Consider the following 25668-nt stretch of genomic DNA (forward strand, 5'->3'; position numbering starts at 1 on the left):
TTTGGCTCAAGGTCTCTTGTTCTACAAGGATCTCAAGATTGAGATACTAGAAGTTGAGGGTGATTCAACTTTGACCATTAATATTATCAAGACAAGCACTACACCCAATTGGAGACTGAAGGCACTAGTTGACAAGATTATGAATTTACTTGAATTCTTTGAGGAATTTACTCTAAATCACACTTACATGGAAGCGAACAAAGAAGCCAATGAATTGGCCAACCTAAGAGCTAATGGACGGGAGTTGGGAGCAATTGGACCAACTTCGACTTGACTACATATGCCACGCAAGCAATTTACATATCTATCATTAATTCGCATGAGGTGTTAGTAGCAGTATCTAATCATGAAAGGACATCCTCAAGACATCATTCTTTCTTAGGGGTCGAGCATTCATACGATTTGCTACCCATTGTTGGGTGATTCTGAGTCGAATGTGTTAAAGAATGATTGTTTTTCCCAATTTGGCACTATGGCAATCTTTGCGTTGCGACTTGAGCGCGTGTTAGAAATATATATGTTGTCATTCTCCCATCGAGAATTCAGTTAGTGCTTGGATTGATGACAGTTTAACAGCTTGTTTGACTCTTATGCTTGTATGAGCATTAAATGATATGATAGCCACATGCAGATTGGCTCATGTGAGGCATTCGGCCTTAGCTATTTAAAGAGACAAGGTCCCTTATTCTATCCTATCCTGAGTTGGGGCCATGGATACTACTATTAGACTAAGAAGTGAGAAAAGGAGAAGGATGTTTTTGGGGGCATGTGTCAAACCTCCGACAACATTCCATCAGTAAAATCCCTAGCTTAATAACTAATAAGGCCATCCGCATGATTCTGGGCCGAGAATTTCTCGTCTCTGCAAACCATTACAAAGTCAATTTGGATCTTACCTCACGTATTCCGGCATCCTTATTGGACGCAAGAGGAAACAATGTGGACATTTTGTTGCTCCCCTGGGAGGTGTTCAAGGAGGAGTATCTTATGAATGATATTGAGGTTGTGACGGTGGCACAATTGGGCGTCGGTATCCCCTAGCCTAATGAAATCCCTAAGCTATGGTGGTCTGGTTTGGCGGTGGCATAACAACCTTTTCTTCTTAACATGGACACAGCTAGCCTTAAAAGACACCGCAAATGGGTCTGGGTCGTGACTTTCTGTAGAAGTGGGTAGGCATTGACACCTACGACAATTTCCAGTGGCTGGACAACTTCATGGAGATTATTCTCTGAGAGGCCTTTTACGAAGAAGACAAAGTTTGGCTGGTGGGATTGTGTTTTTTTGAAATTTTGGTGTCAATTCTCAAGTTCTTCAATCACTTTGCTGTCAAATATGGCATGGTGTTTGGTATATGGCATGGTGTTTGGTTTTGCGATTCAAGATGATGGTATTTGTTTGTTTGAATGATGTCAGGGTTGATTGTTCTATCTTAAATATAGATTAAATTTTTTTTGAAGAAAATTCTCTGTCTGGCACACAATTTTGTTGTGTTGGATCTTAATGGCTGGGTTTCACTGCATATCGGCAAGGGTCTATGGTTGCAAGGGTCTGCTTTGGGTTCTCTATTTTGATCTAGTTACATTCATGGCTTCCCATCATTATGTAATTATCAGATACAAGTTATCCCAAAGTATGTAAAACTTTTCTATATATTAAAATAAATTTTGCCCAGAAAAAAATAATAATTTAATATTAACTGTGCTACCATGGCATAATGAACAATGGAGTCTACCATGTGTCACAGCTTCAAAGAGAGGCATGCAGCTTTCAAAAGCAAAGTTACAGACCATTGTCTGCGAAAGAAATTCAATGTTGCTCAATGGAGGCCCCGTAAGTCATTAAAGCGATATTGGTAACCGAATAAGTAAACAGCAACAATTCCTCTATGTTTATGGCATGGTTGCTCCCAAAGAGAAGAAAACGATAGTGAAATGAATGATGCAAAAATCAATCAAAGGGATACGTCTATTCTGGCTCCAAAAAGACAGTACAGATAGTCGTGCGTTTTATACCGTCGATTTTGCAGTTAACGTTTGCGATTGACTAATTTGTCACTAACACGCTGTACAATAGATCTGTTTTGGAGCTAGAATATCACAACCCAATCAAAGCGCGGTTGCAAGAGGAGGTAACGAGGTCTTTCATTATTTGGAGGGTGGGAGGCAGCGGTTCTCCCACTAATGCATGGCGACCCTAAGGGACTAGTGGAGACGGTGAGAGAAGAGGCAATATATTAGAAGACTCCCCTTGACATGAGACAAAATTTTGCTAGATTTTGTAAATGTTGGCTTTGAAAAATCTTTCATGAACATTGGGTTTGCCTCTCAATATCAAATTAATCTATTAAAAAAATGAATGTTAATTAAATATTAATAATTTATTATTAATTATAATATTATTATATAAAAAAAATTAATCATAATAATAAACAAATATGATATCTTTTAAAATTACTTTTCCTTTCAATTACACTTGATCCCTTACCTATGTTGTTGAGTATATCAAATCATGCATTGATAACCCCCATTGACTTGCATGTTATTTCATGTTTAATATTTCCTCTAGAAATATCTTTACTATTATGAGTTCCATGCATAGTTTATTGTCATGTTTTTTCAAGTTTAATATTTCCTCTAGAAATATCATTACTATTATGAGTTCCATACATAGTTTATTGTCATGTTTTTTCAAGCCTACCTAACTTATGAGCAATCAAATTAGATGTTACCACATCAAGATGAATGATTTGCATACCCTACAACAATCCTCCGTCACTTTACATGAGCATACTATCAACACATATTTGTATTCTTCGTTTTACCTTTGCTTTAAAACTTGCACACAAGATTTTTATTAGCATGTATTTGGAAAATGAACCCATAAACCATTGCTTAAACTAATGTAATGATCTTTTTTTCTTCAGCTGATTCCTTTTGGAACTATTAACATATCCACCTTACTAGATTAGCATTTGCTCTTATGGATTGAGCACAGTGACCTTTTTAGGGAAGGACCATTTGCTCAAATCTTTCTAAGAACAACCATCCACTACCCTTCTCAATTTATGAAACATTTTGAAGTGCCCATTTCAAACGATACCTCTTATTCATTTGAATTAGCAATCCCACACTTCAAATCCTCCTCTAAAGGATGGAGTTATCCTTGAAAATGTCTATATACAAGAGCTATTCATTTTAGTGAAAATGTCATTTAACAATGCAAGAGCTAATCTTTGTTTTTCAACAATGTGCTAATACAATCCTCCAGGGAAATTTGGCAAACCACATTTTAGCAAGTTTTAGCAATGAGCTCATTGTAAAGTCTAACCTGAATCTAAAATATCATTTTGCACTGGTCTAGTCTTTATATCTCAATATCTAATCATGAACTATTTATAAACATGAGCTAATCATGCAACTAATCATAAAAGACAACTATCATTCTTAATGACATTTTAGCCTAGGTTCTCCAAGATAACATATCTAATTGTCAATTTAGAGTAATCTGCCTTGATAGCAAGCGCAATATTTGAGCTTCAATTTTTGGGGTTTCGTAGATTCTACATGTAATCAAAGGAAAGAACCTTACAAAAAGGTGAGCAACTTAGTGAAATGCTGACTACTCAGTGAACTTTAATTGCAAGATCCTTGCAACATGTTCACACAAGCGGTAATTGTTTTGTAGTTTATCCCATGCTGCATTTATTGGAAAAAGGCCAACATAAGATAGCAACTCTGGGCTTATAGTTATAATCCTTAGGTGCAAAAAAGAAAAACCTAGTCACATCCTCCAAATTCCCTTCTCCTGTATGCCAAAGATGAAAGCCCTAGTACTAAAAAGAGATTGATGTACATAACCCTAGTAAATTATTTAGTTTATTTGTGAAGTATGCTGCTTGCTTCAACATTACAATATTGTAAATAATGGCAACATGAGCTCTTGGAGAAAGACGTGTGAACAAGAAGCAGCGGAAACGAAAATCAAATGCACGAGCTGGTAAAATAGAAGATGAAAGGATTCATTTTAAGACTTAAAAATAAGGTGAGCATATATAGCTTGAGCATGTGAAACTAGATCAATAAAAGCACATTACAAAATCACAAATAAGGTACAAGAAGCAAAAAGGTGCAGTTTGATTTATTATTTTACAATTTATAAGACTGACAGTTCCCTTGCTTTTGGTTAAGGAAAATTGGCCACTTACAAAAAAAAAAAAAAAAAAGGAAAGGATTAGATGCAATTTTGTAAAACACAAAGATAGGGATTCCATACAATTTTGAAAATTTGAATTCCAATGCCTAGCTCTCCATAGAAAGCAAAAATTCCAGTTACAACTTTCCAACTTCCAAAGTTGTACCAAACTTCCAATTCCTTTACAGATTTAAGGAACGACAAAGAGAACTAATAAAGCAACAGATCAGGACCTTTTTACAATTTCGTAGAACCATAATTTGGCACCGAATCCTTGAGTACAACAAAGCTAAGAAAACAAGAGTAGGGTAGGAGGTTAGCTGACTTTATAATGTTGAAAAGTTGTACCAAGAGTAGAACTCTTCATCAAAAATCATATGTTCATAGCCTGACACAATAGTTTAATGATGTACAGCATGGCTCGAAACAGTGATAAATAAAAGCTTTGCTTGCACTCCTCGAAGGTACATTGGCTATTGGTTAATAGTCCACTACAAAGCCTCTTTAGTAAGTTTTATTATCATCCTCACAATCCAACACATTAAACAATAAGCAATCAGAATAACCAACAAGACTATACACTTCAATGAGTGTAAACAAAGTAATTCCTCGATAACTTAAAATTATCAGCTTGCAAAAGATTAAAAGGCTTTGTATCTTATCATATTCTTCAAGTAAAATGACCACTAATGTGCAAGAAATCAGTCTCCAAAGTGAATAGACATCAGATTTGAATAAAACTAAGGAAATAACAAAAGTATTATATCTAATGCGAATCATATTATTCTAATGGCTTAATTAAACTTGGATATTGCAACCTACATAATACTAGGTGTCATTTGCAAAATAAAAAAGTAAAATAAGCAATCAAAATGTAAGCATAAATTGACAAAACGCTGAGAAACTTCTCTTTCGAACTTACAGACAAGTTTCTAAGAATTGTCACTTTCACTTGCTTTAGTTCATGGAATATCTTGCATTTACCAATCCACTAAAGATGCACATATATATAACTTCCAGTGCTAATATAATAAAAAATGCTCCTGCCTAACAAAATTTGAGTGAAGTGAGAGAAAAATTAATACAAGATACATAACTTCCAGTACATGACCTATGCCTAACAAGGAATCCACAATGCTAAAAATAAACAAAAGAGAGAGAAATTTATGATATAAAATAATTATCTTAGAGAAGGGAAACCCACCAAAAAGAACTTAAATAGAAGACAAACTGTACTAAAGTTATATACCCCAGCACCTGTTTGTATGCCTTTGCCATGTCACCTTCAAAGAAGTATACTTGGCAAAAATAAGTAATCTACAATGTCTTCATCAATTTTAATGAAAAACTATGAATTTGTGAATTCATTATGACAAAAAAGAAGTCTTCGAAACAAACAGGACTATCTTGTAATAAACACATTGCATCAGTAGCAAGTGTTTTCATCATTTCAAATTACCTGACTTTCAGAGATCAAGCATAAAACGTCATCTGCAATGCAATATAAAAGGGGTTTCCCACATTGAAGAAATAATCCAAGAAAAGTCAAAACTTTTAACAAGAACCATCATTTATATATTAGTAATTTTCTGGATTAAGCTGTGTATAGATTTTTCTCATCAATGCTTTGGATCATACTGCATGATCCATCAGGATGAAATGCATAGAGAGCAGACTTACGAGACTAGCAGCAGATTAAGAAGACTAAAAAGATAGAAATAAGGTTCTAGAACAAGGTAGGGAGAGAAGGGGAAAAAAGGAGAAAAATAAAAAAAGAATAAATAAAATGAAAAACCAAGAGAGAGAAGTTAATAGAAACTAAATAAAGGAACTCATATATAAATAATAGTACATATTTAAATAAACCTAAATATATACATATACACAAAAAAAAAAAAAATTAAAATGTATATATATAAATAACCAAATCATTCCAGATGTGAACAGACAAAAAACGTTGAACTCAAACAACCAAAGTATATCAGTTAAAATCAAAAGCAGCTAGAGAGATTCCTCAATTTAAGTGCCACAATTTTAAAACATCCGGATAAAAAAATTGCTCTTTCCCCTTTTCAGAAAAGCATTTTACTACATTGGTGTCAAATCAGGCACAATTACAAAGGGTAAAATCACACTTCTTTTCAGAGAATGTTGCTTTGATTCATAACTAGTAGATCAGACAAAAGATCAATTATTCACATTATAGAATGAAAAGCTGCAGAGAAGAGACGTACCGCAACAAGTAGTTGCAAATCTAGGTTATCTTAACTCCACAAAATTCTACTTGGAGGGACTATTCTACAATACCTCAACTAAGCTTGACAGGAAAACATGTGAAATTGTGCATGCCATGAAACCAAAAGCAAGACATTCAGTAAAACACCACATTGTGTAAACCCATTGACTGAATATTTGGCATCAGCAACAAGTCTTTGCATCATTTAACTTACCTGAATTTCAGCGATCAAGTGTAAAGCATCATCTGCCATGCAGAAACATGAGGATTTTTATATCCTGAGACTGCCCAGGGAAAAGCCAGACTCAACAAACAGCAAAACCATAATCAAATAACCAAACCATACCAGTCACAAAATTCATAAAACATCTCTTCCCAAATGCTTCTAAGGAACATTCCTGATTAAATACCGCATTCAACAAGTAAATATTTATCATACTAATTAGGAAATTCACCCAATTAGACCACCACTTTCAGCTCTCAATCACGTACATAAAAGATTTATGAAATGTACAAATCAACAATCACATTTGCATACAATTAAAACTTATAAATTTAAAACTATCACACAAATAATGAATAGCTTTAAAGCAGCTTCATTCTCCAAGAAACCAAATAAAATTGGAAACACCCACAACTTACCTATATCCCTTGAATCGGTCATTCAAAGAAGCAACAAAACTAAAAGCATTTAGTATTTAATACATACATGCATACAATACATATTAAATACACAATACATTTTTGTAACCTATATATTACGGATTTATATTTTAGTCATTGCTGGTTTTTATAGATATCACCAACCTGGCTTTAACTCTAACAAAAGAATTTAGTATCATATAACTAAACTTTATTTAAAGTAACAAAATAGTTGATAAAATAATAAAAGCCAGAAAATTTCACAAGCACAAACAATTAATACACCACCGCATTTCAATGAATGTGGTAATGCTTTAAAGAAGATTCACTTCCTCACAACAATACCGTAAAAATAAAATGTTCCCACAATTTACCTGAATCCCCTAAATGGATAATTACAGTGACATAATATATAAAATACTACTACACAATTTTAACTCATTCCAGTACATACAACTTAACCATACAGATTTAATCGTATCATAAGCCTTGGAACAATAGTTCAAAAGGTCTACCCATTGCAAAAGTTCAGTGAAGATAAGATCTTAAAAGTTAAAACCCTTCCTCTTTTGACAATAAGAATATCCCGCTAACCATCTAAAAAATAAAAACAGAGAGATACAAACCCGTAATCATCACCTTGAATTAAATTGAGATTCATCTACTCGTCACCTTTGAAAGCTATGAAATACTATAAGGATGAGGAAAAATCCAGTGATGTATCTGAAACTTCAGTGGAAAACAGTAAACAAGATATCATTAAGATTCTTTATGCATAAAAATACCTACAAAGCTCACTTGCAAATTAGCCATTAACAGGATAGAGTAGAGCTGAACAGAACTTAAGCATAAAAGCATATCAAGTACATGCATAAAATTAAATCCTGCTTAGCAAGAAAGTGCAACATTCAGCTTCAGTAACCTGTAGCTACTCCAGATGTAGCCAAACCTGAATTGTTAGCCAATTAATTACCATGGGATGCAGATGTAGGACCTTGACTGTACATATAACCATCTGAATTTCCTGCTGAAGGTGGAGTTGGAGGAGTAGAAATTGCAGAAGATGCCGGAAGTGTAGATACTCTAGGAGCCTGTTGTGCAGCATAATTTGGTAACCCAGCAGATGTACCCTGCTGGGAATAACTAGTTGGGTTTGCTGCATAATTGTAAGTTCCATAGGCTCCACTTGTAGGAACAGAATTTGGCTGTTGGTTTTGATACATACCAGAAGCACTAGAAAGAGATGGCAAAGGCATACCTCCATTGACCATAGGTGATGATGTAGGTGTTGAAGCCCTGACTCCTGTGGCAACTGGAGGAGTCAAGGGAGGTGGCCTTGGCAAGCCACTTGGCTGTGATATACCTGGGGTAGATGTTGCAGTTGCACCAGGAGGTCTAAGTGTAGGGGATGGTCCCATTGAAGCACCATAAGCTGCAGAATAGAGTGTTGCAAAAGGACACATCAGGTGACTGTGAATGACCAGGAGGTAAACCAAAACTCCTCTACAATAATGTATATAAAATTACATAAAGTTACTGTTACAAAGACAAGAAAGTTAGAACAAAGGAAATCCAAATGTTGTCTAAAACTAGAACTCACTTCCGGATCTTAAGGCCAGATATAAAATTAACATCAAAAAATAAAAAATAACTAGAAACCATAATTAGTTAACCAAATCTGGCAGGAATCAAAAGAACAGATGGATTCATCTAGTTCAGTAAGGTTTTTTCAATTTCTTTTGAAATTCTACCGCCTTTTTAATTCCAGAATTCCAAATACTTTGAACTCCTGAACAAATCAAATTTCTAAAGCCTAGAAACCACAGTTGAAACACAGGTCCGTGTAATCAACATCAAAAGATCTTGTACGCCTAACATTAACCACTTGTATTTTATAAGTATCAACTGGATAGAATTAGTGTTATAACATACCTTTAAGATTAATTTATAGTTTCTAGCAACAAACCACCTTTGGCCTTATGTTAGAGCTCAAATCACCTCTTACAAACAACTTATGTTTACATGTTTTGTGCAAAATTAAAATCAATATCCTAGTCCTATTCCATTATTAAACTGCTAACCATAATAATTTCATACCAGGCAGACCTGTAGGAGGTCTAGGTAACACAGGAGGGCGAAGAGGAGGCACCAAAAGCTGGCTGTTTGGCAGCTGTGTTGATCCTGGAACAGGCAAAGTAGGAGGCGGCAAGACTGGAAGACGAGGTCTCTGCCCAGATAAAGAAGCAAGATGCTGCTGAAAAGCAGCACCAACTTGTTGCTGGAAAGCAGCTGTCTGGCCAAGATGTTCCTTGACTCTCTGATCTATCAAACTTTGAGTTTGCTGCTCTTCAAACTGTTGATAATATGATCGAACATTTGCCTGGAGAGACAGTCCAATTAGATCACAGGAAGTTTCCTAGAAACTATCACCATTTAAGCTTCGAACTTTATTGTACCAAAAAAATGGCCATACCTTGTGCTTGTACCCTGCATTATGTTGCTTTCTGACAGAGGGCTGCAAATAGAAGCAAAGTAAAATTCAGTATGAACGGAACATGCATGAAATGAATGACATGTGAACTAAGAAAATAGAAACTTCTAATAAATTTCTTTGAACAAGCTGCAAAGATGCCTTCCATAAGAGGAAAGTACTTAAAATAAGGACAAAAATGAATCATTGATAGAATCGAATCTAATTCTTTTCTTCAAGGGCAAATCATTAAAGCCTCTCTGCATTCAGTCCAGGTTTAAATGCTATCATTCTTTGGGGCTCTTGGCAAGATTCTTGAGGGCTGAAATATGAAGCATTAATGACTAAAATTGATTGGAGAGTACAGAGAAAAAAGCAATTAATAGAGTGAAATAATCCAATGTCAGGTACCTTTCATCAAGTATTCAGATTGCTTACACATTTCCTCTCCCCAAGGACTTGGCCATTTGGAATTTCACAAAACCCTACAGATATTTGATCCTCCCTCTGCAGATATGGAAGGTCAGAAGAGTTAATTTGGTAAACTTTTGTAGGGGTACCTAGAGAAATAGATTGTCTTAAAGAAGGGAGTTGAAAGAAATGGCCTATTATGCCATGCCCCGGAGAGTAATTATGTAAGCAGTGACTGTATCACTGAGACATAAGACTATTGAGATTGTAAAACTCTCCAATGGCCTTCTCATGAATAAGGAGAGTGTCAAGAATTTCAGGGGTTTTGGAATTTGAAGTATATTCTCCATCCCTTCACAACTTAAGGAATATTGGCTCGTCAAAGTTTCAATTGGTTCCTCTGTCTTGATGTTTGTTGGCTACCTGCTTCAAAGGGAACACACGGGGGGTGTTAAGAAATTTCAAAATCTAGTCTGCTGATTTTGTCCCAGTTATTTCAGAAGGGACGCTAAGAGTAAGAAAGAGAAAACAACTTGTGGGTATCATGACCTGCATGATAGTAGCAGCCATTAAATCTCCTTATTTTAATTCTGTGCATTCTTGGCCTGGAAGGGAGGTGTGGAGACTATAAAAATGTGATCCAGTCTATTGTCTTTACTTTACCTGTAATGGCAACCTTTTATTAAATAGTATCATAGAAATTCCAACGGAGACGGTATGGGAGTGAATCAATGTTTGTTTTGAGCATTTTGTGCTCATTGGATGAGAGTGCTTGATTTTTAATATCAATATATTGCAAGACCTAAAGTAGTCTTGGTTTGTTCAATGGAAAAGATTGCTAATCTCCTTTTACTGTGCCTTTATAGACGACCTGCTGCCCCATGCTGGCTTCCTATGGACACAGTATCACTGTGAAGGATAGGTGATGAGTGATCTACATATGTTACTATGGACTCCACCACTTGAGGAGCACAAGGAAAAATATCTTCAATTCTCTTGACAAAAGGTTGCAAGCTTCATTGAGAAATCAAAACTGGTCTTGCTTGCATTTTGATGAGCATTGTCCTGATAAGCTTCTTGCCTTTGTTTTAAAGTAGCATAAATCATCCGCATATTTCTCTGATGCCCCGGCTTAATGGGTTCAGTATCAGTTGAGGCTGATATTTTCAATTTCTTTTATTTGTAGTTCTATGGGTCCTAATCCTTGTTAGCTTTAGCAAAGAAAATTTATATATTACTTAAGTGATTTGCACATATGACACAAGGATAATAGCCAGGTACCCTTATGTCCCAGAACCCATCATCACAAAAACATGAAACACAAAATGAATTGAATTTTAATTCTCATGTCAAACCAATACTTATGAAAAGCAGTGGCTCTTGAAATTAATCTAGAGTTTTTAAAGACCCATAATGAAGGTGAGTATATCGTGATTCATGAAGATATCTAGGGTTCATAGAAAGAAATATTTATTGTTTTTAAAGAAATCCTTCTCTAGGCACATTTCTAAGAGATTTCTATGAAAATGGGCATCAACGGCAACAGGAGAAACTCATAAATTCAGCGAATATAATTACAATTGGGAATCATAAGGTGAAGAAGCATTCTTAGATACATGAAAGGGAAAGAAAGCAAAGATAGTGACCTTAATTGAAGGAGGAATGGATGAGTTATTCTTACCTGTAAGAATGTAAAGGACACCCCACATGTGAATCAAGAATATCATGAATAAAAAATGGCAGAGAAAACAATTCAAATTCTCTTGTTAAGCTGTTTCCATCCAAAGAACCTTCAATATTGTAGGTTCGTCCATGCATTCAAAGAGAGAATGACAATGCCTCCACAGATACTAGTAATGGGCATAGCTTTATGAAAATTGATTTGGCAAGCCACTTAAGTTCAAGCAAAAAATATCTAGGAGACACAAGCATATAGTAGACTCGTGGAAAAATTCAGGCGTTCAATAATTTGAGACTCTTCAAAAATTGTTTTGAATATAAATTTTGGAATACATGATAGGCTCAAATCATTATTTGAGATAAGGGATATTGCATTTGGTTCAAGTTTCATTTAAGTGTATCCCATTCCTCTAAGTTTAAACCCTACCTAAAGGATATTCTCTTGAACATGATTTTACTGTAGTTAATAAGTTATGCTCTAGTACAAAAGACAAAATACAACACTTCTGTGTGATTCTCAATGTGATGGAACATTAACAATTAAAATCAAATTAATTAATCTAGATAGTGCTGGGCAAACATTTTACATTTGTGGATATTTTATATAAAACGTCTCAAATTACATTTTTAGTATTTGTGTACTAAAAACAATACCAAACCATCAAGCTGTCAAATAATTAATGCAAATCAGTGCCCATGAAAACAATCAAATTATTACAACCATTAATGAGTTTTGAAAACTTCTTTAAAAACATATCTTCTAGCAAATGGAGATTTGAAACTAAATCACAAGTTTAACATTTAAAACTAAAACCTTAAGTTGAATTCTCATTCTACTAACAAAACCTAAACCCACGTGCAACACAAAAAAAAAAAAAGAAAAATGGCTCACAGAAAACTTACCGAGTCATGTGTCAAATAAGTGTCACAATAGTCACAATAATACCTTCACATTAGAACACGGCACTGTTAGATGTTTATGCTTAAGAAAACAGGAAACAGAGTAACTACATCAAGCCTCACAATTTCATTTCATACATTTCCTCTTACCTTGGCATGATGGAAGGGCAGATAACAAGATCCTTCAGTTGCTCTTCCCTGCAAACAAAAGATCAATGAGATCAACTCAAAGTAATCGAGTGAAATTTTTGTCTTTTTAAATTCTAAAATAAATATGCTGGCAGATTTGCAATCATTCTCACAATTTGTAATTCATGCAAGAGTTCAAGAATTTATGCTGTTTGTGAACAATCACTTCTACAATAAACAATTTAAACTTGATCAAGAGATTAAAACTAGACGGACATGATGTCTGTCATGATTATGGGGAAACTTAAAAAATTCTAATATAAGAACATTAATCAGCAACAATTGCATGTTTATACTACAAATTAATTAATTTTGATCTCTCCGATAAGAAGTGCAACCCTGTCTCTCATCAACAACAATGACAATTGCAGACTACAATGAAAATATTCAAAACTCTTGGATGGTCCTTGAAACACGTAATACCTTCCTTGCACATTTTTAGTAACTCCATTACTCAATATGTAATTTTTATTTCTCTCTTGCTTCTAGATAGTCAGTTTACATTGTCAGCATTGCCACTGTAATGGCTCACAAGAGGATCGAAATATCCCATGCTTTTTGAAAACTGCTTACCGTGCAAACAAAAAGGAAATGTAAGCTCTGAAATCGCTGAAATGTCTAGTCAATCCCTTGAGTGGTATAGAAATAAATTCAGTTGTCTCTTCCCACGAATCAGACATCTAACTATTTTGAAATTTTTGAAAAACTACTTGCAGACAGAAACATCTAGTCTATGACAAAAGCTGCCTTTCTGCAAACCAGGTGAAGGTAACCACTTGCCACATGCAAAGTTGAGTGATGCGAGCTAATGCATGGTAAACATATAAGTGAGCCAACACTAAAAATATATCATTTCCGTTTTAAGATTATTTTATAAAAACTAGTACATAAAAAATATGTTTTAACGATCACTTCACACCATTGCAGCTGGAATGGGAAAGGAAAATCCAGTCAACCTATCAATACCGAAACTCTTATGCCATGCATTTGAGTTCAGTTAAGAGCAAAAGATTTTGAAATCAAGGGCACTCCACGATCAGTCTACAGGGGAAAAAATGGCATTGCTTAGATGCATCCACAACAATGCTATGCTATTTTGTAAAAGACCTCCTACGTGAGCTTCATTGAACTTTTCTGTCCCTCAAAATAATTTTGCATCCATTTCTCCGGAAGAAATGAAAAACCCCAAAAGAGGGCTGCCAAATCCTTTATCAACTTCAAAACTAGATAGTACGATATTCATAAAAATAATGTACAAGTCAACTCATGGGCACTAAATCAAATGTAAAATCGATCGTGTAATCAAAGGAAAACACAGGAATGGACAGATTTGGGAATAGAACTAAAGGACAAACTTAAAAACACAGAAAGAATACATCAAATCATAACTTACCAGATGCAGGCGCTGCAAGTAGAAAGCAGAAACAGTTTAAGAATAATAGCTCACTATGATTCTGTAAAACCCAACCCCGTAAAAATCAAAACCTAACAACTATAAACAAATGCCTTCGTCTGGTTTAAAAAAAAGACACAGATCACTGGCATTTATAAATATACTGCTACCATTTGTAAATATACTGCTACCTATCATGTGACTTAATTTTAGCGTCTGCCGACTTCCCCTATAAGGTCGTATGGAGGATGCTTCTTATTAGGGATATTTTAACGTTGGTTGGTTATATGAATTTAATAGTACTATTATATTGACTTAATTTTAGTGTTTGTCGACTTTTTTTTAAGGGTATGGTCTCATGAAGGGGGTTTCTTATAGATGCTGCTGAGATTTTTAAGAATACTTTAAAGTTGGTGGTTTCATAAATTTAGTAGTGTAAGGTCTCATGGAGGGGTTCCTATGAATGTTGTGGAGATTTTTAAGAATATTTTAAAGTTGGTGGTTTCATGAATTTAGCATTGTACTAGCTTAAAGTTAAAAGTTTAAGCTTTGAAATTAAGGGAAGCTAGTGGTCATGAAGAATATTTTTTATTAGGTAAGCAGGACTTTGAAAGGGCCCTGAATCCTTGTACAGAGAAGAAGGCATTCAGCCCATTAGAACAAAACACAGCAACCATAGCAAAAGGAGTAACAACATGGGATTTAACAAGGCTCCCAGAACCTTCAAGGGTTTTCAAAGAACCCATAAAACTTCCTAGGTTTTCAAAAGGTACCCAAAACCTTCACAACCAGAAACAAACTATCTGGAAAGATAGAAAAGGATGGCAACCAAACCATCTGACTATCGATTCTCTCAGGTCACCAGGTACATAAGGGGGAGTGATTTTTCCAAGGTTCCCCAAACCTTCACTAAGGTTTTTGAATTGAAAGTCTGAACTAGCCTGCAACATCTAACCAGGACCATCCAACAGCAAATCAATTCCTCAATTGTTTAACTTCTCTCCACCTCCATAGGAAAGGATCCCACCTAAATAGGAGCAATAAAGAAGAAGACAGATTGAAGGTCAAACCAAACAAGCCATGATCCAACACCCGAGCAGCACCAACTGAGGGAAGGCCACATATAGTAGCCACCATCCTTCCTCCATAAGCAGATCCCCACCTCAATAAGGAACGGGAAAGAGAGCAGCATGAGCCAAATATGCCAAACCCCCAACAAAGTAGCCAGCACAGACCCCACCTCAATAAAGGCAACCATCACCTCCATAGAAGCCTTGCTAGAAGGAGCCCAACCAAGAACAACATAAGCCCAAATGAAGGACAGAGGGATAAACAAATCCCTAGCAAAACCATACCTAACCCAAAAACAAACCACGACCTGAATGGGCCCTTGAAAACTGCTAGCATCCTTCTGGCGGACAAGAGGAATAGCTCCAACACCATACAGAAAAACACAAAAGTTGAGAAATCAAAAACCCAGGAAACAAAACACCAGCATAAGCAAAAGCCAAAAAGGCCCTTAACAACCCTCACAAGTAAGGCAAAAAAAGAAAATAGCCACGACCCTAAACAGCAGAGCAACAACCTTCCTCCAACCCAAAAGCAAGGAGGACCACCAAATAGAAACCCCCCAAATCTCTTCCTACAATAGCAGAGGTAACAAAAGAAGTAAGGGCAACATGGGGGAGTAGTCGGACCCAAAGTCGGGAGAAGCATAGGTAGCCTAATGCTCAACCAACCACCTCTCAAATGCCACAATCAAACAGGAAAGCTCTAGAGGAAGCCACCCACCATGCATTCAAGCAGAGGTCAACCAGCACTTAGTAGGAACCAGACCCCTGGAAACCCTAGCCCTTAACAAGTGGCATTGAAACCCCTCATCAGCAACAACAATGACACAGATAGCTCCATCCCCTGAAAATCTCTAGAAAACCAAACACCAAGCATCATGAACAGCAAGCTTCTACCGAACCCCAAGGCCCAACAACGGTAGTCGAGACAACCCTCCTTCAAGAAAACAAAGGTTGAGTAGCAGCAGACAGTCTAGCATCGAGAGGAAGAAGAAAAAGAAGCCTTGGACGAAGGACTAAGATGAAAGATCCCAAATGGATCCTTTTGTTGTTGCTGCTGTAAATTCTTAATTAAACATACTATATTTTTGTAATTTTTCGGTGATCTTATAGAATAGACAGAAGTTGTAGAAAGGGATTGTTTCTTTTTGGGTTTTGATGTTATAAGTAAAGTAATTGATAAATAGCAACAACTGTGAAATAAAACAGTAAACAATGTTCATATGTAAGAACACTTAAGCAATCTGAAAATACTGCAAATCATACCAGGCAAATAACCTAGTTTTGTATTCAGCAAGAATCCATACATTTATTTGGAGTTGTTCTCAATCTGGATTGATGCCAAATGGAGGAATATTACTGGCAACGAACAAGGAAGACCAAATAAGTTGAATACAACCCTTCAAGCCAACATACATACAAGGCGTGGTTGTAAAGGAGGTGTGGAAGCTGCTGCAAATCACGTGCCAGCTGAAATAGACTAGCCGCCCTGTTGAAACCCCCAATATGCACGCTAAATCTTCAGGACAAGAAGATGTGTCTTCTACCTCTGACAATCTCTGTGCAATCCTGGATAAATCCATTGTCAACTCCTGCTGAGGGCTACGTCCCAACAAGCTCAGACCTGGGGTTTGCGTCCCAGACCAAAATCACTCTTCCAGAGCAATTCCCAAATTCGCAAGTTTCAAAATGATCAAAGATGCTATCAATTAGGTTTTCATCTTCTTCTAACTCCTTTCCCTTTGCAAGTCGAACCCTAAAGAATAATAAAGCTTGCGCTTTATAATTAAAGTGACGCTTTCCCAATTATGGCGTCAAACTATAGAAAAATATCACTTTATTGTGAATAAATAGCTTCAAGCATCCAAAAAGACTCTGGGAGGTGAGAATCATGTAGCAAAGTTCAAGACCTTTCCAACGAGCTATAACACATAGGCATATCAAACCCGATGAAGCCAAAAACCCCTTATTACTCCGAAATGGCTATATGCATAGCCTTATTTTAATTTATTTAATCACTAACTTAGGAAATATTAAAATATATTAAAATATTTCCATAGATCCAATAATAGCCCAAAATAACCAACCAAACATGAATCTGACTTTGTCACCTATCTGTGACTAATGCCGGACAAGATGGGCCAACTGGTAGTCCCATCCCTAAAATCTAGGGATGCTCCTAGAAACTAGGAAACACACTCAATCTTCCTGAAACTGAAACCATGGTATGGTCCCGTGGAACCTCAAATATGGAAACTGCCACAACCTCCTAAAAAGTAGGAAATCTCCCTAAAATCAAGGAACTACTCCCAACGGCCCACAAACTGCCTGAAACACCAACTCCGGATATTGAATACCCTATGTGAGTCTCTATCCACCACTGCCAGCCTACGAGACCCCCATAATAGGCTAACTCACATGTCTCTACTAGACAAACTAAAGAGGGGACATGACAGTCATCCCCTCTCGGAGATGCTTGCCCACAAGCAACTGCAATGCTAGATGTTGCAAAATAGCCTCTCCCTCCCAAGTGGCATCCTCTATAGGGAGACCCATCCAGTGGACCAAGTATTCCCGAATTACCTTGCTTCTTAGTCGGCGTTCCCTCACCTCCATGATCTCCTTAGGAACCAAAGTCAACTTACCTTCCTCATCCAAGGGAGGTAGATCAAGGGATGCTACAATATGTTGCCCCAGTGCCTTTTTCAAACAGGACACGTGGAACACATTATGAATCCGACTGTCAGCTGGTAACTCAATCTCATAGGCAACCTCTCCAACACGCCTGAGTACCCTATATGGCCCGTAAAATCGAGGCTTGAGCTTCTCAGCCCCACCCCTTTTAAGGGTGCTTTGTCGATAAGGCTGCAGATGTAGGAAAACCATGTCATCCACCTCAAATGCCCTCTCAGTCCTACGTCGATCAACGTAGATTTTTTGTTGATTTTGTGCATGCTGCAAATTCTCCCTGAGAGATCTCATAATATCCTGGTTCTCCTATAACCAATCCTGTGCCAAAGGAGCCCTACTGTCAAGTACAACCAAATCCACAAAAGATAGTGTATCATAGCCATGGAGGGCTCTGAAAGGAGTCATACCAATAGACATATGGTGTGTAGTATTATAACAATACTCACCCAAGTACAACCAACGTACCCATGCTTTCTGTTGTCCTGACACATAGTTGCACAAATACCCCTCAACCCACTTATTAACTATCTTGGTTTGCCCATCTGTCTGGGGGTGGTAGCTAGTGTTGGGTGTCAACTTCGTGCCTACGAGCCTAGAAAGTTCTTGCTAGAAAGAACTCATGAACCTGCTATCCCTGTCACTCACTATGGTCTTGGGGAGACCATGGAGCCTAAACACCTCTCTGAAAAATAGCTCGGCTACCTAAGATGTTGTGAAATCAATAACAATCGGAAAGAAGTGGGCATACTTAGTTAACCTGTCCACCAAGACATAGATACAATCTGTCCCCTGAACCCGAGAAAGACCTGTAATGAAATCCATAGAGATCCCTGTCCACTTCTGTTCCGGTATAGGTAAGGGTTGCAACAACCCAGAAGGGAAAGTATGCTCTGACTTATTCTGCTGACAAGTCATACACTTGCGAACATGACGTAGGACATCATCTTTGAGACCCTTCCAGGAGAATCTCTCCCGAACTGCCCTGTAAGTCTTACCATACCCTGGGTGTCCTGCTATAGGAGTATCATGGTAAGCATGCAAAATATGTTCCTTCAACTGAGAACCAGGAACAAGATATACCCTACTTTTGTAGTAGATGACATCATCAACCACACTATACTTGTCATCCAGTACCAATCCATCCATGACCTCACAAGCATATTAATCTTTGGAATACTCAACTAAAAGTTGAGACTTCCAATTTGCTGAAATCTCACTTAATGAGCATAGGGCAGCAAGTGACAGTCTTCTAGAAAGTGCATCAGCAACAGTATTATTCTTTCCTTTAATGAATTCGATGTCAAAATAATAAGCTTGAATCTTGCTTACCCATTTTTGCTGACGATCATTGAGCTTTGTCTGATCAAGGAAATATTTCAGACTGTTGTGGTCAGTTCTTACCACGAATTTGTTGCCAATAAGATACTGTCTGAATTTGGCTAATGCATGCATAATAGCCAACATTTCCTTATCATATGTAGAATACAACCTCTCATTATCTCGCAGCTTCCTACTCTCGTAAATAATGGGATGTCTGTTTTGCAAAAAAATCGTCCCTATGCCCATGCCTGAAGCATCACACTCAAGTACAAATGGCTGCGAGAAGTCAGGGAGTGCCAAGACCAGACAAGTGCTCATAACCTCCTTGAGTCTGTGAAAGATCCCTTGTGCTTGTTCTATCCATCTGAAAGCCCCCTTCTTCGTGAGATCGGTCAAAGGTGCTGCTAACTATGAAAAACCTCTCACGAACCTCCTGTAGTAAGCACATAAGCCAAGGAATCCATGTAACTCGGTGATATTCCTGGGGGAGGGCCAATCTCAGATTGCCCGAATCTTCTCCTCATCCACTTTCACTCCGTCAGCACTGATCACATGCCCCAAATATAAGATCTTTGTAAGTCCAAATTCCCATTTGGATAACTTAGCAAATAGAGACTGACTCTCCATAATGCTAAGTACCTCCTCAAGGTGCCTGATATGATCCTCCCATGTATGGCTGTAAATCAGTATATCATCAAAAAATACTAGAACCGATTTCCTCAACTACTTGTTGAAGATATGGTTCATGCATGACTGAAAAGTAGTCGGTGCATTGGTAAGGCCAAAAGGCATCACCAAGAACTCATAATGCCCATAATGATAGCGGAAGGCAGTCTTGTGTACGTCCTCAACTCGTACACGAATCTGATGATAGCCTGAACGAAGATCAATCTTGGAGAAGTAGATGGCTCCATGAAGCTCATCCAACAACTCATCAATGTGTGGAATAGGATATCTGTTCTTGATTGTCTTCTTGTTCAATGCCTTGTAATCTATACACATCCGTAGTGTCCCATCCTTCTTCTTCACAAGCACCACAGAAGAAGCAAAGGGACTAGAGCTAGGGCGAATGAAGCCCATGTCCAACAGCTCATGAATAGTCTTCTCAATCTCATCCTTATATGCTCTAGGATGACAATATGGAGTGGTAATTACTAGCTTAGCTCCGTCCTCCATCTCTATCCCATGCTCAAACCCTCTATCTAGAGGTACACAAGGAGGTATGTCACCAAAAACTCTGCCATGTCGGTCCATAATTGACTGAATATCAACATGAAATTCCCTACCATCCTGAGGTGTAGGTGTCGTGGAATTCACAAAACAACATGTAGCCCAAATCACATCATCATGTCTAATGATAGACTCCATCCTACGCAAAATACCTCTTTAGGCCCACCATCTGAAGTTGCCCTCAAAATGACCTTCTTCCCTTCAGACAGGAACTCTAATTGCATGTGATGGTGATCAATAATATATCTCCCAATACCCTGTAACCACTGCATGCCCAAAATCACATCATAGTCCTCCAAGGTAGCATATAGAAGTCATTTGTCAAGGTATAATCCCCCATCTAAATGCTAAGTTGTGGAATCCGCTTAGTACAGCCCAAAACTGCACCATCCGCAACCTTCACTCCAAAACCATCAAACACCTCAGACTGTAACCCATGCCTCTCAACTAACTTCTGATCAATTGTGTGTGGCCCTTGTATCTACTAAGCTCATGACTCATTGGCCTTGCAATGTACCTTTCAACCGAAAGGCATGAAATCTAGGATAACTAGAAAGGGTGGCCACAGTCACTTTGGCTACCACCAATGGCTCAGGGATGTCTATCTCCAACTGTGGCTGCTCTTTCCTAGTCTCCTCCGTACTGTCCTCAGTGTCAATGTCTGGTATCTCCTCATCCCCAAACTCGGATGTTACCTCAATCAAATGAACCTTGCCCTTGCCCATACAACAGTGCTCGGGCTCACAAGGCTCTTTACAGGAGAAGCATAGTTTCCTCCTTCTCAGATCATTTCGTGTCTCCTGGTCCATTCTGGGAGGTCTAGTTGTCTGTCCATCTCTAAACTGTGAGGTATTGGCCTTATGTGGAGGTCGTGAATGCCTGAACGACTTCTTATTTGTCTGATAAGTAAGAGTGGTGTCCAGTCTCAATGTCACATCTATGGCGTCCTTAAGAGTGGTCGGCTTGAAAGCACATACCCATCCCTTTAGCTTGTCCTGTAGTCCCTCAATGAATAACATCACACTGCACCTCTGAGGCATATCAGGTACCATAACTGCAATACGCTATAACTCATTAACATACGCCTCTACATGCCCAGTTTGTCTCAGATGTGCCAACTCCCTATAATAGAGCTCTGTGTCCTTATGGTCAAACCTAAAAATGAGGTGCTCAGTGAACTCTGCATAGGAGTGGACCATGGTGTGGTCCTGGGTGACCAACCCATGGTGCCACCAGTCATAGGCAACCCCATCTAAATGCAAGACAACAAACTGAATAACATCACGCTCAGGCATGGGTCTTAGTGATAGATATATATCCAGCTTGTGTACCCACACTCGTGCACTCGTATCACTAGTCCCATCAAATGTAGCCAATGTGATCTTCTGAGTAGCTCTACTGAGGTCATAGTTCTGCTGCTAAGGCCTAGAGCCCCGGTCTCCTCTGAACTTGGCGGCATCTCTACGTTGTGCACAATATTGAGGAAAAGGAAAAACATCCCTAACCTCTTGGGGTAGGGCTCTCCACTCATTTGTAGCCACCCTGACTGAATCCTGAAATTCCACCTCTGGTGGCTCTACCTATACCGGCTGCTCACCTGGTATAAATCGAGGAAGTAATGGTCTATCCCTAACTGGTGTATGATGTCTCTCACGCCTAGGGGAATGATGAGAGCTCCCAGCTAATGTATGAGATCCATGACTATGTTGGCTTCCAACCACAAACATTGATCTACTTCGTCTGCCTCTGTGTCTATCCACTTCCAACCGCTCCAGGGTAACCTGTATTTTGTCTAAGGTCTGAACAATCTTGGGTTGGGTAGTGATGAGGGTCCTCGTCAACTTTCTCTCTTATCTGTCTTCCTTATCATGATTTACTCTGGTGCCCACCTATTCATCTGCCATAATAGGTTCTTGTTCTCTTCCACACTCACGCTCGTATTGAGCTCTTTTGCGGGTATAATATTTGTATATGCCACTTCTTCCTGGATGCATAGAAAAAAAGAAAGCTTAACCCCACAGGTTGGTAGGCAAATAGCTCTGATACCATTGAAAGATCCCAAATGGATCCTTTTGTTGTTGTTGTTGTAAATTCTTAATTAAACATACTATATTTTTGTAACTTTCCGGTGATCTTATAGAATAGACAGAAGTTGCAGAAAGGGATTGTTTCTTTTTGGGTTTTGATGTTATAAGTAAAGTAATTGATAAATAGCAACAACTGTGAAATAAAACAGTAAACAATGCTCATATGTAAGAACACTTAAGCAATCTGAAAATACTGCAAATCATACCAGGCAAATAACCTAGTTTTGTATTCAACAAGAATCCATACATTTATTTGGAGATGTTCTCAATCTGTATTGATGCCAGATGGAGGAATATTATTGGCAACGAACAAGGAAGACCAAATAAGCTGAATACAACCCTTCAAGCTAACATACATACAAGGTGTGGTTGCAAAAGAGGCGTGGAAGCTGCTGCAAATCACGTGACAATTGAAATAGACTAGCCGCCCTGTTGAAACCCCCAATATGCACGTTGAATATTTAGGACAAGAAGATGTGTCTTCTACCTCTGACAATCTTTGTGCAATCCTAGATAAATCCACTGTCAACTCCTGTTGAGGGCTACGTCCCAGCAAGCTCATACCTGGGGTTTGCGTCCCAAACCAAAATCACTCTTCCAGAGCAAGTTCCAAATTCGCAAGTTTCAAAATGATCAAAGATGCTATCAATTAGGTTTTCATCTCCTTATAACTCCTTTCCCTTTGCAAGTCTAACCCTAAAAAATAATAAAGCTTGCGTTTTATAATTAAAGTGACACTTTCCCAATTATGGCGTCAAACTATATAAAAATATCACTTTATTGCGAATAAATAGCTTCAAGCATCCAAAAAGGATCCGGGAGGTGAGAATCACGTAGCAAAGTTCAAGACCTTTCCAACGAGCTATAACACATAGGCATATCAAACCAGAGGAAGCCAAAAACCCCTTATTACTCTGAAATGGCCATATACATAACCTTATTTTAATTTATTTAATCACTAACTTAGGAAATATTTAAATATATTTAAATATTTCTATAGATCCAATAATAGCCCAAAATAACCAACCAAACATGAATCTGACTTTGTCACCTATCTGTGACTGATGCCGGACAAGATGGGCCAACTGGCAGTCCCATCCCTAAAATCTAGGGATGCTCCAAGAAACTAGGAAACACACCCAATCTTCCTAAAACTGAAACCATGGTATGGTCTCGTGGAACCTCAAATATGGAAATTGCCACAACCTCCTAAAAAGTAGGAAATCTCCCTAAAATCAAGGAACTGCTCCCAGCGGCCCACAAATTGCCTGAAACACCAACTCTGGATATTGAATACCCTGTGTGAGTCTCTATCCACCATTGCCAGCCTACGAGACCCCCATAATAGGCTAACTCACATGTCTCTACTAGACAAACTAAAGAGGGGACATGACAAGAGCACCCTGCAAACCCCCAATCATGAGGAGGAGATCAAAATGTTATACCCAACAAACGTCTGAAACCAACCAACATCATTGAGCCAACACAAGCCCATAATTTGAGAGGGCAGCACGAGGGCACGGGAAAAGGGTCAGAACAGATCCAACTCCATCCGCTACACCTAGCGAGACCCACCTTCCAGAAGCCCACCTACAGAAAAAGCTCCAACAAATCAAAAGGGTCGAAGCCCAAACAAGGATAATGTGTTCTAAATCCCTCTGAGCATGAACAGGGCAAAAATAAAGAAGCCTCCACCAAAGGAGGAAGCCAGAACAGGGAGAAAATGCCCCCTAAGCACAAGAACCCCAAGCAAAAGGTAACCACCTGCAAGAGGGAATAGCAGCCAGCCAGCCCTACCATCATCATTGTCTCCCTCTTCTTCTCCAACAGTGTCATCTCCATCAAAAACCTTTGCACCACACCGATTCTCGCTCAACACCATTCTTGCCTCTTATTTACTCACTTTTGAAAATTAGTCTCATGAAGAATGTTGTGAATAAAAAATTAATAATTAAAATATCATTTTTTTAATCTATTATAATGAAAAATATAAAATTTTAATTAAATGACAAGTGGAGAAAAAAAATCCAAGCTGGTGGAGCAATTTCTGGGTAGCACCAATTTCACCCACCAAAATATGCAGTCCTAAAAAGTAGGGGTTGTTATTTTTCAAAAAAAGATTCCAAATAAATAATCCATAATTGTTGCAAGGTGTGCACCCTTGGTTTCCTTGTGTTGTGCAGTGGAGTGCTTGGGTTTGTGACATGGCTTAATTTCCTTATGTGGTTTCTATAAGTCTAGTGGTTGTATCGGGCATTAACAGGTCAATCTTTTGGTGCAACGGAAACCACACTTGTAACAATTGGTATTAAAGCTAGATCATTTGGGGAGATCTGGGATGGCAAGTGTTGTTTTCGAGAAGGAAAGTCTGAGGTTTGATGGAACTAATTACTCTATATGGAAGAACCGGATGGAAGTTCACTTGAATTGTCTTGGAAAAGATTATTGGAAGATCACAAAGAATGCATACATTGTTCTTGCAAATGGTCTTGTTACTGCAACTGAGATCAAAGATGTTGAACATAACATAAGAGCTAAGGAAGCATTGTTGAGTGCCCTAACTGATGCAAAGATGACTAATGTGGTGGGATTTCAGACTGCGCATGAGATTTGGGTGAAGCTTGAAACCCTATATGAAGGAGATAAACATGTGAAAGCTGCTAAATTGCAGAGTTTGAAAGGAAAATATGAGATGCTAAAGATGATAGAAGATGCAAATATTTCATCCTTTATGGCTAAAGTGAATGATTTTGTGTTGAACATCAGATGTGCCAGTGGAGTTCTTGACGAAGATGAGATTTTTGCTAAAGTATTGAGATATTTGCCTCCTGCTTACAAACATAAAGTTGCTACTATTAATGAGATCCAAACTGTGACAACTGTGACAAGAGATATGCTAGATGGCAAGCTTGTTGCTTCTTAATTGACCGAACTTGGTGAATCACATGGCAAAACCGAGACTACATTTAAAGCTATTGTATCTGGGAAGCATAAGTATGATCTGGGAGAGAGTTCAACTAGGGTGTCTAGATATGAAAGAGAAATGAGAGAGATGGAAGAATAGGAAAGAGAGTTGGAAGAACTTGAAGCACTTATTGCTAGAAGATTGCCTAAGGGAGCCAGTAAGTATGAAGGAAAGTTACCTTTGAAATGTT

At 38.0% G+C, this 25668-nt stretch overlaps 1 protein-coding gene and 2 non-coding genes across 3 annotated transcripts; all 3 read right to left on the reverse strand.

Annotated features, from left to right (window-relative positions):
* Window positions 1-5616: 5616 nt before the first annotated feature.
* On the reverse strand, window positions 5617-5680 carry LOC131041007 (small nucleolar RNA snoR101). Its single transcript, XR_009104957.1, has one exon. It is a non-coding gene; the product is annotated as a small nucleolar RNA snoR101 (small nucleolar RNA).
* A 928-nt stretch (window positions 5681-6608) lies between these two features.
* LOC131041005 (small nucleolar RNA snoR101) lies at window positions 6609-6671 on the reverse strand. Its single transcript, XR_009104956.1, has one exon. It is a non-coding gene; the product is annotated as a small nucleolar RNA snoR101 (small nucleolar RNA).
* Window positions 6672-7772: 1101 nt separating this feature from the next.
* LOC131040984 (U1 small nuclear ribonucleoprotein C) lies at window positions 7773-14338 on the reverse strand. The gene is made up of 6 exons (XM_057973955.2): window positions 14116-14338; window positions 12684-12731; window positions 12537-12579; window positions 9546-9587; window positions 9170-9452; window positions 7773-8504 (listed from the first exon to the last, which is right to left on the reverse strand). The coding sequence occupies exons 2-6, from the start codon at window positions 12689-12691 to the stop codon at window positions 8038-8040; spliced, it is 843 nt and encodes a 280-aa protein (XP_057829938.2). The 5' UTR covers window positions 12692-12731; window positions 14116-14338; the 3' UTR covers window positions 7773-8037.
* Between the last annotated feature and the right edge of the window lie 11330 nt (window positions 14339-25668).

This window comes from Cryptomeria japonica, chromosome 4 (assembly GCF_030272615.1).
Source record: "Cryptomeria japonica chromosome 4, Sugi_1.0, whole genome shotgun sequence".
Classification (NCBI taxonomy): Eukaryota; Viridiplantae; Streptophyta; class Pinopsida; order Cupressales; family Cupressaceae; genus Cryptomeria; species Cryptomeria japonica.